The sequence below is a fragment of the Podarcis gaigeae genome (assembly GCF_964106915.1).
Source record: "Podarcis gaigeae genome assembly, chromosome: 3".
Lineage (NCBI taxonomy): Eukaryota > Metazoa > Chordata > Lepidosauria > Squamata > Lacertidae > Podarcis > Podarcis gaigeae.
The window spans coordinates 69,401,867-69,415,474 of record NC_139680.1 but is presented as its reverse complement, the minus strand read 5'-3'; the positions used below and the strand labels follow the sequence as shown (position 1 = coordinate 69,415,474).

Sequence of the window (13,608 nt, the reverse complement as noted above, 5' to 3'; positions counted from 1 at the left end):
GGTCTGACTTCATACAAGGCAGCCTGTGTTCCACTGTTCCTCTAGAAAGCCTAACAAATCTTAACTGTAAAAAATAAATAAATTATGATGCACACAATGCAACAGAGAATTTAGGAATGTTTGAACACAGGAGATTTGTTTTCTATGTCTCTTAAACTGAGGAAGTCCATTGTAAAATTATTTTTTGGGGAAGCTCAGTCGGCACAGCATGAGACTCTCAATTTTATGGTCATGGTTTGAGCCCCACATGGGGCAACAAGATTCCTGCATTGCAGGGGGTTGGACTAGATAACCCTCACGGTCCCTTCAACTCTACCATTATTTGATTCTAACACATGGAGGCTGGAAAAAAGGTTACTCAGGCGTATCTTGGTTCATATTCGAAAGGTCTGAGGCAATACTCTTTTCTGAATGCATCTGAGGTTTGACTGTTCAGATGCATTCAAGATTCCGCTAGGAAAGTAAATGCGCTCTTAATCAATTAGAGATGTGAAAGCCTGGTGGTGGGGACAGAAAAACTGAGGGGAATCTCTGTTCTTAATTCTGACCTTAAGGGGTAAAAGAAGAAGCATCTCATTCCATCTATATAACCAAGGCAATGGCCCATTTGGAAAATGTATCCCAAAAGCAAGTCTCAAAAAAGAAGAAGGTCATTATAGTCAATACAAGATCGTGTAAAACAGTATCATGATGCATCTAGTAAAATATTTTAGTGGCCCAAGGAGTCACCAGATACTGCAAAGTACTGACTAGCAAAATAATTTTCAAAAAGAAATTAAGCATGCTTCAACCTGTTTAAAAAAATGTATCAGACTGTTCACAGGAAGGTACGCCTCAAGTTTCTAAGGGGAAAACGTGACTCAGATGAAAAACAAAAAGCAGGCATATTAGACACACAATGTATGCAAAGGTTCAGACCTATGTTTCTACAGACGTTGATGTAGAGCTCCACGTCATCATCCGAGTCCTCTACCAAGTATCCTCCAGAAGTTTTAATCAGTGGGTTCAAGTCACGTTTCCTCAAGTCTCCATCAAATACGTAACAAGGCACCTAGAAATTAAATCACACTAATGACATGCAGAAGAGAAAGCATCACACCATTTCAGAGACCATTTCACACATTTCAGGAAAGAATCCCAATAGAGACACTCCCATTGGAGACCTGCCTATGGAAGAATCATGCTTCAACATGTATAGCTGATGTAGATATTGCATCAAGTTTTGCTGAAATGGTTAGGTAAGTGCCTTGCTGCCAATGAAAATGTGCATTAATTCAAGGTACTGGTTATATAGCTCACCAGTGGAACCAGGTTGGAACTCAGACCTAAAAAAGTGGAACTCAGACCTAAAAAAGAATAAACGGACATAAATCTGACATCAGGAATCACAAGACAGAGAAACCAGTAGGAGAACACTTCAATCTCCCAGGACATTCTATACAAGATCTCAAAGTAGCTGTTTTACTACAAAGGAATTTCAGAAATAGACTGGAAAGAGAAGCTGCTGAATTGCAACTTATTACCAAACTTAAAACCATGGAGATTCCTGGTCTGAACAAAGACATTGGATTCTTATCTCATTATACATGACAAAGCCATTTTTCACCACCTCACCCCTTGCTTTTTCCTGTAAGACCTATTGCAGTCGTTAAGAGTCGTCAACAGGCTCATCACAGCTATCTGCCAATCACCCATTCCCACCACCCTTCTGAGTAATACCCCTCCCCACCTTCTCACTATATAGAAGGGTCTGGTAACTTCTGTTTCAGTGTATCTGAAGAAGTGTGCATGCACACGAAAGCTCATACCAAGAATTAACTTAGTTGGTCTTTAAGGTGCTACTGGAAGGAATTTTTTTTGTTTCCACCTCCCTGTGTTCGCCTGCCCTCTTCCCGTTCTTGCCGTTGCCACTTGCTCTCTTGCATAGCACTGAGCATGAGGTTGACAACTTTCCTTGTGATGTGGGTCCCAAGTGGTTTCCAAGCAGTAACCCTGTGCAAGAGTTTTTTAACAGGTGGGTGGGACAAGCCACCAATCATGTGATGTCATATGATTGGCAGGTGGCATCACCACCCTCCTTTCAACTTTGACCCATGAGACTGATCCTGATCAGGACCTGGCATGTGAAGCCAAAAAAGGTTCCCCACTCCAGCCTAGAACTTGCATTACCTCTTCAGTTGGTTTAAACAAATCTTTCTTGCAGGCCACATATGTCTTCCATTCAAAGTAGTGCACACAACTGGTTGAAGTCACAAATTCTGGGGAACCCTGATTAAGAAATTGACAAAATACAAAGTGTGCTGTTACTCATTATTAAACCAAAAACAGAAAGCTTAATCGTTCAAACGGGTAACAGAAACCAATTACCTAGAGCTAGAACAAGAACACTCTAGCAGGTAATTAATTGCTGAATGACTTTTCGTTGGCAAGTTGGCAGATATGGAACGAAGCCAGGAATATGAAAGTAGATACACATAGTGTACCACAAACTAAGGTACTTGGAATAACAGGACAATTAATTAGAATTCGGGTTCTCAGATACCTTCTCAGATGCACTTTTATTTCCCGATTATACATGAAAAACATGCCCCAGTAGCCCAACTTTTTATAGATCTTAATTTTAAGCTGCTCTGGCAGTCAGTTAACGTTGGCTGAGAAAACAGGTGTAACTAAAATACAATACATCTTACAGTCAACCCGTGTGCATAAACTGTACAGTTACTGAGAGATAAAAACAAACATTTGGTTTGGGTATCCCTTCTAAACAAAGCCCATGCACTCCAGAAGAGCCAAGGAAACACAATATACAGGTAGCTTTATAGCAGAAATAATCTATAAATTAAAAGTAACAGATGCCATATTGAAAGAAATAAAGCATATGAATTGACACTAAGTCTTTAAAATATAAAAATGCATTTCTCAACATGTTTGTATTTCCTATTGTGATTTATCAATTATACTTTTGTATTGCTTATCATGTTCAATGTTTTAATAATAAAACTTAGTTTTCAAAAACACATTAAAATTTGAGGAAAATATGTCCTTGCATATATTTTTATAACAAGAAAGGTTTTTGGCAATAATGCCATACTGACCAGAGTCTTCCCACAATAGAAATTAATGTTGCTTTGTAATTTGTGCTCGGTTCCTTGCTGTCTACAAGTCTGTGTAGTGTTGAACTCCAAGAGCAGTTTAGAACTTCTCATCAACGAGGAATCCCCTAAACAAAGCAACAGCAAAGTCAAAATATATTTATACCCCTGCCTTTTATTGTGTAAGACTAATAGAAGCTTGGGCCACATTGGATTTGCCAATCCACACAAGCCTTCCGTAATCCAACTTTAACCAATTCAGAACTGATACTTTGAAATAGATCTTCTGTAATTCAGAGGGTAAATGCCTATATTTCAAAAGCTTAGTACAGGGCATATTGTAGTTTTTTTTAAAAAAAAGAAAGAAAAAGCCCACCTGATATTCACTTACAGAAAACACATTTGTCTTGATTACCTTTATGTGCAAAGATTGAGCTAAATATGTTTTGGAGTAGTATAACACCTTCATGAGAAATCTCTTTAGGTTAAGAATGGATTGAACAACACCTACTGCTGAAAGTCCCATTAACCTACTTTCATTCCTCTGATCTCTTGGCCACCCAAGAGCAGCCAGCAGAAGTCCACGCTTGTGCAATGGGGTTCCCCTGGATCCATCCCTTACAAAAACCCTCAGTACCCAAAGCAAAGATGCTCCCAAGGAATGAGAACCCTTTTCAAACGGTGTGGGATGAGGTACAAGGGGCTGTAGGGGGTGTAAAACTGGGAAGAATTCTGCAAGGATACTTGTGTACATGGAAGGGTCTTGCCCTGCTTTGGAGCCAAGCCATATGGAAGCCATATAGAGCAGAACAAGGGCACCCCCCTCAGCTAGTCCTTTTTGGCAGGGAGAAACATGTGGGTTTTGACCTTGAATGAGGAGGCTGGCTCGTGACTTAAGAAGCATTTTAAAATATCAAGGAAACATCTATCTCTATTTCATCTTCCTAGCGTTGAGGAAGTTTAGCTTTCGTAATGAAGAGCATCCAGTCAGGTGAGCCTCCACCTGCAGTCTGATGCAATCCAGCTTCGCTGCCTCTGTGCAAAGTAGGCCTCTGTTCTTTTTTTTCTTATTTTGGCATACAGCCAAAACAAGAAGCTGGAGCTATTCACTCACCTATCTAGATCACACCTTTCCATTAAAGGTGCTCGAGCCAGCTAATGCAACAAACACAACAAAAAGGAATAAAAGGAAAATCCAAAAAGAAGGCTCTTAAAATCATGCATAAACACACGCACACACGTTAAAACCAATCGAGACACACATTGTATGAATCAGAGGCCCAGCTAAATAAAATGTATCTGCCTAGCAAGCCCACCATGAAAAACTGAAGCCTAGTTCTTCCCTAGGTGGGTCTAGGCACAGTCTTCAGTCATCTGACTACAATGCATTCTTAGTCTGCGGTCATGTATTCTGTAAGTGCATAGAAGACCCTGCTGGGTCAGGCAAATGTCTCATGCAGACCAGCATCTTGTTCTCACCGTTGCCAACCAGATATCTGTGAGAAACCCGGGAGGAGGACCCTGTGGTTTCCTGCAAAAGAAATGCAGAAACATGCTGCCTCTGACCATGGAGACAGGGCATAGCTTTCATGGCTAGTAGCCACTGACAGCCTTATTCTCCATGCATCTGTCTAACGCCATAAAACTAGGAGCAGTGTCTGTGGGCAGCACCCTGTTTTTTAATTATATCATGGTTTTAGCAAAGGCTAAATCATGGGAGGCATGAATTTCTCCTCAGTGTCTCATTTCCCCATGTTAGTGCACACCCATGTATTTGCCAAGGAGTTTTGAAGAAGTCTTTCGTGTGCCACCATCCAGAAATACTTGTGTACAAGTTACTTCAATAAAATTCCCTCTTTTTCGTTCTCTTGTGACTACGGCCAAGTCCAAAGTCAGTGAAGATGCTCAGCAGAACATAGCTAGCATCACTGCTGCAGCTTGGACTTTTGCCAACTCAGAAAGAGTGAAAATAGAATCGATTTTTGACTGGCTCTGCCAGGACTATTAGGAGTTAAATACTGCTTAAAAGGAAATCAACTCCTTTCATTATTCCACAGTCAGGAGCAAGAGATAGAGACAATCTGCGGCTATGAAGGTCAATGGTTCTCTTCTTCCCCACCCCCGAGAACAAGATACTGGCTCCAGAACTCAGCTTACATTGACAAGTAAGAAGTCTAACCCTCTATAACAGCTGCCAAGGAAAGTCCTTGAAATCATCCAGAATTAATATGCTCTTGAGGCCTAATTGCAAAATTAGAAATGTTCTATAGGATGTGTTATATTTGAAATTGAAGTCCAGAGGTTGGAGGATGATAATTTAATAAAAGTGTATGGCTATTTTTTAATCACCACAAAATGCAAAAAATATTACATATACATATACTGTATATATAACATTGACCACCAGACGCCATTTCAGGATGGATGGGTGTGAATAAGTAAAAATAAAAGAGTAACGAGGTTGAGTAACCTGGTGCTCCAGGACTGCCTCAATTCACAGAAGTTACTGGGAAAAGGTTCCCACCGGAGGAACACAAGGGAGAATCCATTTTCAACCCTTTTCCCTACAGCCCCACCCCCTCAGCTTTTCACAGTGTTCTGGTGTCTCAACCAACCCTCCAGAGAAGCGAGTCAGGTGGCATAGGGGAAAAGGAAGTTGGGAAAAGTTGCCTTTCCCCTTCTTCCAGCATGGAGTGGAATTCAGTGCTGAGGGTCTCTATATTTTGTTTTCCTTACAGCCACCTTGGAGGTGGTGTGCCACTCATCTCCTTTTAAAGCAAGTAGCCCCCCCCCCCCAATTTCAAGAGCATATTTCAGGGCGAAGTGGGAGTATGGAGGAGGTGATGAAGGCAAAGTCTTGTTGCACAAGCAGAAGCCTGTTTTGCAGGCAGATCAACCTATGGTTCTTTCCAAGGAAGAGAGGGACAGAAAAAGCTTTTTACCCACAGCTTCAAGCTTTCTATAACTTTTACATCTTTATCCACCATCCCATCACTAGTCAGCAGTTTAGGGATAGTGTGTGCTGCTTGTGTAACACTTTAATTGGCTCATGGCAGAGAGATGGATTTTATGAAGCTTCTAGACTGAGCTGGTCATGTCACTCCCCTCTCTCTGGACCCATTTTGGGGAGGGAGCCAAGGCATGTAGAAGGAATAACAAGAGCGAACCAAATCCTCATTCTCAAGGAAAGCTAGATCACAAGGGTTGAGAAAAGCCAGCTGGCTCCTAGCATCACGTAGGTTATGCGGCAGATGAGAGACCAGAGCACCCCCAAAACAAAAACTCTGCCCACATACCCTGCCTGCTGCTGCAAGATTTCATGTGAACAAACCATTTTGCCTTAACGGATTGAATTATTTCTGCCTGCTCAAATTGCTGGCTGAAAACAGAACCAGACTGAACTTTAGGATGCCAACCCACATACACATGCATTACAAGCCAGGAAAGAAAGGATAGATTCATTTTAAAGCAGTCCTTATCAGTTTAAGCCATTCTCCTCCCTTTGCACACCACACCCCAAAAGTCAACTGCTGCAAAGGGCAGGTGATATAGCTCACCAGCAAGAACATGAAGCTTTCAGGACAAGGAGAGAAACCTTGAACACAGGGACACACAAGAGAATTTAATGGGTGGTGTTTCACATTTTAACATCCATATAGCTGACAAACCTCTGGACTTACCTACTGAGAAACTGGCATTGCTTTTTATGTCGTATGCACAAATGGTACTCGACCCTCCACAGCCTGTGGCACTACCACAGAGGTTGATTTTGTAGTGTACTTTATCTGGATCAACAGCTTCCCACGTATAACTGAAAAAGAAGAGTGGGAGGGAGGTACAGTGAATATGTGCTGCCAAACTACATGTTTCAACAAAATAAAAAAAACCCTTCCAGTAGCACCTTAGAGACCAACTAAGTTTGTTATTGGTATGAGCTTTCATGTGCATGCACACTTCTTCAGATACATGTTTCAGCCCAGGCTACTCATCAGCGTCTTAAATCTAGCAAACTTTTTCTTCATATTTAACACACACCCCTCCCCCCAATGAGCTTCCCAGCACACTGTCAGCAATGCAGGGAGATGCAACAACGAACATCTTTTTGATAAGGCACCTTTCAGGTTATATTCTGAAGCAGTTTAACCAAAATAAAAATTCATCTTCGCTAAACACATGCAAACCATCTATTGTCACCTCAAAAACATGAAACAAACTAAAAGTTGTGAAGCGGATAATAATAATAATAATAATAATAATAATAATAATAATAATGGTGAGGATGTATTTTTTTTCTGAAATTAGCATTTAATGCTCAGGAACATAAGACACTGCCTTCCATAGAGGTCCAGCTAGCTTCAGTATTTCAGTCCTACCTAGAGACACCAGGGATCAAACCTCAGAACTTTTGCATGCAAAATATATGTTCCACCTACCACCAAGCTACAGCCTCTTTCCCAGAATGTCATAGAAGATTGGCCATTAGTTCAGAGGGACACTCTTCCAGCTGCAGTTAATATTTCAATAACAAACTTCTAAGTAACTATGTACAAGGGGGTAGCTAAACAGATGTTTGAGGACTAAACTCCCATCATCCCTAACCATTGGCCATGATGCCTGGGACAGATGGGTATTGGGAGTGAAACAACATCTGGAGGGCCACAGGCCCCGTACCCATCTAGAGGAAAACATCAGACAAAGGATTCAACGTGTCTTACAGAAGATAAAAGCAAGTAGTTATTGAGAACTGAAGTGGCACTTAACACTTCCATTTTCACATTTGTGTTTATTGAACAACAGGTCCTGTTCCCCCTGCATGCGAACATATTGACCCTTGGAGGCATATGTATTTCTCCCAGTGCTGTCACCCGTACAATATTCATAGGCGCTCTCATCTCAGGAGCCTTAACTATATTGGCCTGACTAACGTCATGGGAGCTGCTTCTCCATGGAAAGCCCCCTGCAGCTGAAGTCATGTTTAAAATGACTCAATTAATCAGACAAGAACTTGGACCACACGAGTTTCATCTATGCAATCTGACACGGAATAAACATTCAAAAGCCGTATACTTTCCCCTTTTTTTAAAAAAAAGGTTGGTGTTAACAGCGAGAAAAAGCTTTCAGTTTCCAGTCCCAAATCATGAGACTTCTAGTCAACTGGAACATATTTGTTATGCCCCTGACACAAAGGCAGACAAAGGGAAGTACAGGCTACTTAATGCTGTAAGCAATTCTACAGTAGTCATGGCCCCCTTCTCACCAAGAGAGCCAACCTGACTCAGAGCAGCATTGCTTGTAGGGCTGTGCATTTGACTGGCCCAAAACAATTCAGTCAACTGATGGTCAAAGTACTTAAAACAACATCAGAAGAGAATACTTTTAAATCAAAAAGTCTGAGACCTGTGCTCATTACAAAAGCAACTTAAATTGTTAACTGTTTTGCCATGGGCCCACAGATCTTAGCTAGCCCGGTTAGCCAAGCAGGGTCACCAAGCCTGCCAAGGTCTTGTTCCCAGTCTCACATTGTGACAATGGTCACCATCCTTGGTTCCAAGAAAAGTGTTTACCCAGATGCTAGTGAGGCACACAACACCGATATTGGACCAGCTGCACTCCTGAGCACATTTAAAGTGGCTATGCTGAACTTGAACCCACTGAATGGTTTGTAGTCAGGTTATCAGAAGAAGCCCTTTCACTGGTACAAACCTGCCTGCACTCCAAGATAAACTCCAGAGGTCCTATCTCAAAAAATCAAAGATACTGAAAAGGTTGCTTCTCTGGAGTCTTCCATTTGCAGCCCCACATTTGTGGAAACTCCCTCCCAGGCACAAGACAAGGTCTTTCAAGTAGCACCCCCCCCCAGTTTGTGAACTCTCAACCGATGTGATATACAAATGGCCCAATCAGTACAAGCTTTTGAAACTCGCCTATTTCAGATTGTTTTTTCTTAACGGTAGAAGGTTTGGCTGCACCCCAAAGGCACACTCCTCCATTGTTTCCCGAGACAGATGGCTATTAGCAACAACAACAAATTGTGCTGATTTTGGAAATCGTTTTAAGTTGTTACAGCTAATATATTATAATAGTCTATTGTTTTAGTTAGACTACTATTTTAAATAATTTCAACTGAAATATAGATGGCATTTTATACCCAAAATGATTTGTCATTTTAGGTAAGATGCCCTGTGAGGGCATTGCCCAAGCAACAGCCTAGAAATGTTTAAATAGATGTGTAATGTGGGACTTTTAGGTGACGCTACAAAAGATTAATAAATTGGGTGCAGGAGACGAGGGCCTGTGCAGAGGTAAGGGGAGAAGTTATGGGAAGGCAGAAATGTGAATTAAGTCCAAAAATAGTGCACTAGGCACTGGAACAGACATAGTGATCCCATATGGACAACAGTCACTCTCCATCCACTCTACCATAAGACCAGCTCTATCAGATTTCTCCTGCCACTGTCATCTCTAGTAGCCATTCCATCAGGCTATAGGACAAGGGGACACATAGAACTGCAAGGCCTCTGCTGTAACACCAACACATTTTTACTCCTCCTCTCCTTGAACTCTTTCATTTCCTGCTAGTCATTACAATAATTCTGTACCTAACAAATGGTGCCCGATATTGCTTTTCTGTCCTCCCTCCCAAACTGCATCTACTCCAACAAGGCATCTAACCTTGAGAGATTCCCCCCCCCCCCCTTAATCTACAGTGTTGCAAAGAACCATTGAACTGCATGAGGTCAGGGCTTAACTTTCTAAATAGTCCCCCTTCAAAAAGCTGCAACCCATCCTAAATGGGAAAATATGGTAGATTGCCCTCTGTAATTTTGGGTATGATCTCTCTTCTGGAAATGCAACGTTAGTAGTGGCGTAAATCTGCCTATTTGCACTGTGTTGGATTTCAACACATCGTGGATAGTTAAAATTTATCAGAAGCATATATAGATTAAATTTTAAAATGTGGCTTTACACTAAAGTTTGTATATTGTTCACATCTTGCATTTAAGAAGCAATGTTCTAAATATTTCAATATTGCTACCTCAGACAAGAGTATAATTGGAAAAATCCCAAAGGCTCCACACTGAAATTTACCAAGGGAGAGCATATTTAAAATGCTGGCAGGAAAACAAAAAAGAACAGGACATATCCAAACAAAATACCATATAGATATATTTTTTTAACCAAGAAAATATAGTCAGTTATGTAGGCAGTTATGAAAGATCATGAAGCTGTAATTGCAAGCTGACACGCAGAAGATTGGCTAAGGTGAAATTAAGTGCTGGTACCAGTGGTGTTGAATTTAGAATATTTCTGTATTTTCCAAGTTTCAACAATTTGTTTTGTTGTTGCTGTTTTGTTTTTGGTAAACATCACTACTTATATATATATATTTCCTGAAAACAAATGATACTGATAAAGACACATCAGTTCATCACCAAGTCAGTTTTAATCTTGACTCAATTAGGCTTTTTGTTAATTTCTGTTCTGTGCTCAATTGCAAGCCTGCAGGCACATGCCAAAATTACCTGCCATGTTCTACTTTATACAATGGCAAGGTTGGAATTGCTGGTACAGCACAACCCAACAGTTTCATAAATATACACAGAGAGAGACCAACCCACTTGCATTGGAATACTACACAGATTCTCTAAAGCAATGAATTGCTTTATTCATTGGAAAAATAAAACAAAAAACCTTTTCAGTAATATCCTGCAGGTATACAGCTCACCTCATTCACACAATGAGCCACTCTTTGTGTGGAATGCATTTTTGCACACATAAAGAGTGCTTTTCCGACTTAGTCCTGAACAAAATGTACTCCAAGTATAACCAATTTCTTGTTTTGGTTTAATAATGTATCAACAATTCAACATGGTAGCCTCTCTCCACTTCCACGCAAAAATCAACAAAGCAGAAGAAACAGATTGTAGTGTAACATAGTGGCCAAAAGACAAAGCCAAGAAATCAGTGCAGTCCCCAATTCAAATGTCACTTCTGCCATGAACTCAATGGGTGGCCTTACTCAAGCATTCTTCTGTCTGCGTATCCCCATTTGCAATATGTTATAGCTGCTGAAGGCCATCTTTTATAGCAAGGCAAGAAATACAGACAAACCATTCTCGAAAGAATCAGTTACTTGCAAACAGTCAAGAGTTGCTGAAATTTCCACACTGGCAGGGATTTATTAAAGAATATTCTTCTGAACAGACAATTCATCTGCAGGGATAGGATCCGAAAATATACTATTTAAGGATGGAGTACATGGAGAAGATGAAACAAAAGGAAGCAAAGAGTTTAGTTGTGTTGGTTTGAGGCAGCCTTCATAGGGCTACAGCAGTGATCTTCTGGGATTGTAGAGCAACCTCAGCTAATTGAGACATGCCTAAACCTGCTTTGTATCAGTGTAAAAAAATTATTAGAGAGATGTAAGATGGGAAAGACCATAGCTCAATGGTAGAGCATCTGCTTTGCATGCAGAAGGTCACAGGTTCAATTCCTGTCATCTTCAGGTAGGACTGAGAATTTTCCGCATGAAACTCTGGAGTGTCTGCCAGTCATTGAGGACAATAATGAATACATGGACCAAAAGTCTGGCTCAGTATAAGGCAGCTTCCCCTGTTCCTTGTTAGTTCCCAGTGTTCTCCCCATCCAAAGTTTATTGTTTCCTTGGAGGGAAAGTTTCAATTAGCAATTAACCTCATTGGGCTTGGAATATCTCACCACTTAGGGGTTCCTCTCTTCCATAGCAATACAAAATGAGATATGTAATGCATATGCAATGAATTTTGAACACCCAAAGGTGCAAAATAATTCTTTAAGAATTTTGAATAAATGCTATTTACCATTTGCTTAAAGTAGCAAGATGCAGCATACTAACGCAAGACATCTATGCATGCTAGGCTACTCCAATTACAGAGTTGCCTATGAAGGAGACATAGTTCAGTGATACTGTAAATGCTTTCCATACAAAAAGTTTCTGGCCTCTCTAGGCAGAGTCAAGAAGAGCCCATCTGAAATCCTGGAGAATTGATGCTAATGAGTAGAAGCTATCTTCAGCTAAATGTATCATATCAGACTTTGTCTAAAACAGCTTCATACATTCATAAATGTTTGCATAAAAACATGATGGGGTCTGAGTCTCCTTTCCTCAGAAAGCGAAGCATACTGAACTTTTGAGCTGGCTATCACAATGCAGGAGAGCAGGCAAAGGTTAAATTAACAATTTCTCAAGTTAACAGCAGGAAAAACCTGTTCTGCTTACTAGATTTGCATTGTTCCAAGCATACCATATGCAATTATTTTGATGGTGCAGGATCCAACCCACTGAACAAGTTAAATACACAAGCAATAACTCTAGTTATACTTCCTAACAAAGAGGAAGGTCTGAGATAGGCAATTAAGTTCATTTCGCAACGCCATTCTCCCAAGGGAAATTTTATGCAAATGTGTTTTGACAAAGTGTAATTGAGTCAATACATCACAGCTGTGAAAAACCTCAATTACTATCCAGGCAAAAACTGCCTAGGAATGAAGACTGTTTTAACAGCTGATAGAAAGCTGTGGAAGTGAGCCGGTGCCCCTCACGTCCAGGCATTAAGGACACTGCTTCAGCCCAGTACTGTACTTGTATAGTACAGCAGATGGCACCCCAGCTAAACTCCTTGAAGAAAGCACTCCTTCTTGCATAAAATCACTTTAGAAGTTACAAAGCAGCCCCACACTGCCTGCACAGATAACATGTCTGAAACAAACCCGAGCAGTTCCACTATGGGCGGGATGGCATTAGGAGCGGTTGCGTCCTCTGCGAATTAACACGGAAGGCGGCTTTTACCAGACACGCAAACGCACATTTCCCTAATACAACCGAGGGAATACAGAAGGGCGGGGGAATTAAAAGGTACGAAAAGGCTACTTTAAAGGCTAAAATACGAAATGTCCCATAACCGTTACAAATACCCCCAAAAAAGAGGAAGCCGAAGCAGCGCTTGTCTGAACGCTCAGCGTTTCCACCTGCGCGCCAGGTGCTGCACGGAAAGGGGAAGCAGCAACTCGAGTTTTCCGGTTCCGCGCGCCGCCCTTGGGCCCCTGCCAGCTGTTCACCGGGGCAGCTCCCCGGGACGGAGGAGGCGAGCCAGGCACTCACTCACCTGCACAGCTCCTGGTAGCTGAAGCTGCCCTGGGCCGCGGCGGCGCTGCCTCCCTGCTGACTCGGGAGGACGATGAAGAGGAGCAGCAGGACGAGAGGGAACCCGGGTCGAGCCCCAGGCGAGGAAACCCGGAGCGGGCGAGGCCCCCCAGCCGGGGCCCAGGCGTCGCGTCTCATGGCGGGGCTCGGGGCTCTTGGTGCAGCTTCCGGGGCTACTCCGCTGACATGGTTGAGAAGACGGGAGAGAACAGACAAGCGGGTCATGTGACTCCCGCCCCAACACACGCCAGAGCCGCTCATGTGACCCGCCCCGCGCCTGTCACGTGGCGGCAGTCATGTGAGGCGGGGCGTGAAGAGCGGCGGGTTTCCGAC

The 13,608-nt window shown here is 42.0% G+C and overlaps 3 protein-coding genes across 3 annotated transcripts in view; 1 reads left to right on the top strand and 2 right to left on the bottom strand.

The window, feature by feature from the left end:
- The window catches only part of IGF2R (insulin like growth factor 2 receptor), a 67,357-nt gene extending 53,818 nt beyond the window's left edge, over positions 1-13,539 (bottom strand). Inside the window, exons 1-5 of the mRNA XM_083731946.1 lie at positions 13,238-13,539; positions 6,773-6,903; positions 3,096-3,220; positions 2,170-2,268; positions 919-1,051 (exon numbers count right to left, since the gene is read on the bottom strand). Coding sequence (XP_083588072.1) covers positions 919-1,051; positions 2,170-2,268; positions 3,096-3,220; positions 6,773-6,903; positions 13,238-13,536 — 787 coding nt within the window. The 5' untranslated portion in view covers positions 13,537-13,539. The remainder of the gene's footprint in view (positions 1-918; positions 1,052-2,169; positions 2,269-3,095; positions 3,221-6,772; positions 6,904-13,237) is intronic.
- The window catches only part of ACAT2 (acetyl-CoA acetyltransferase 2), an 833,137-nt gene that overhangs the window by 604,279 nt on the left and 215,250 nt on the right, over positions 1-13,608 (bottom strand). The window lies entirely within an intron of this gene.
- LOC310841491 (proto-oncogene Mas-like) overlaps positions 1-13,608 on the top strand; it is a 57,133-nt gene that overhangs the window by 29,932 nt on the left and 13,593 nt on the right. The window lies entirely within an intron of this gene.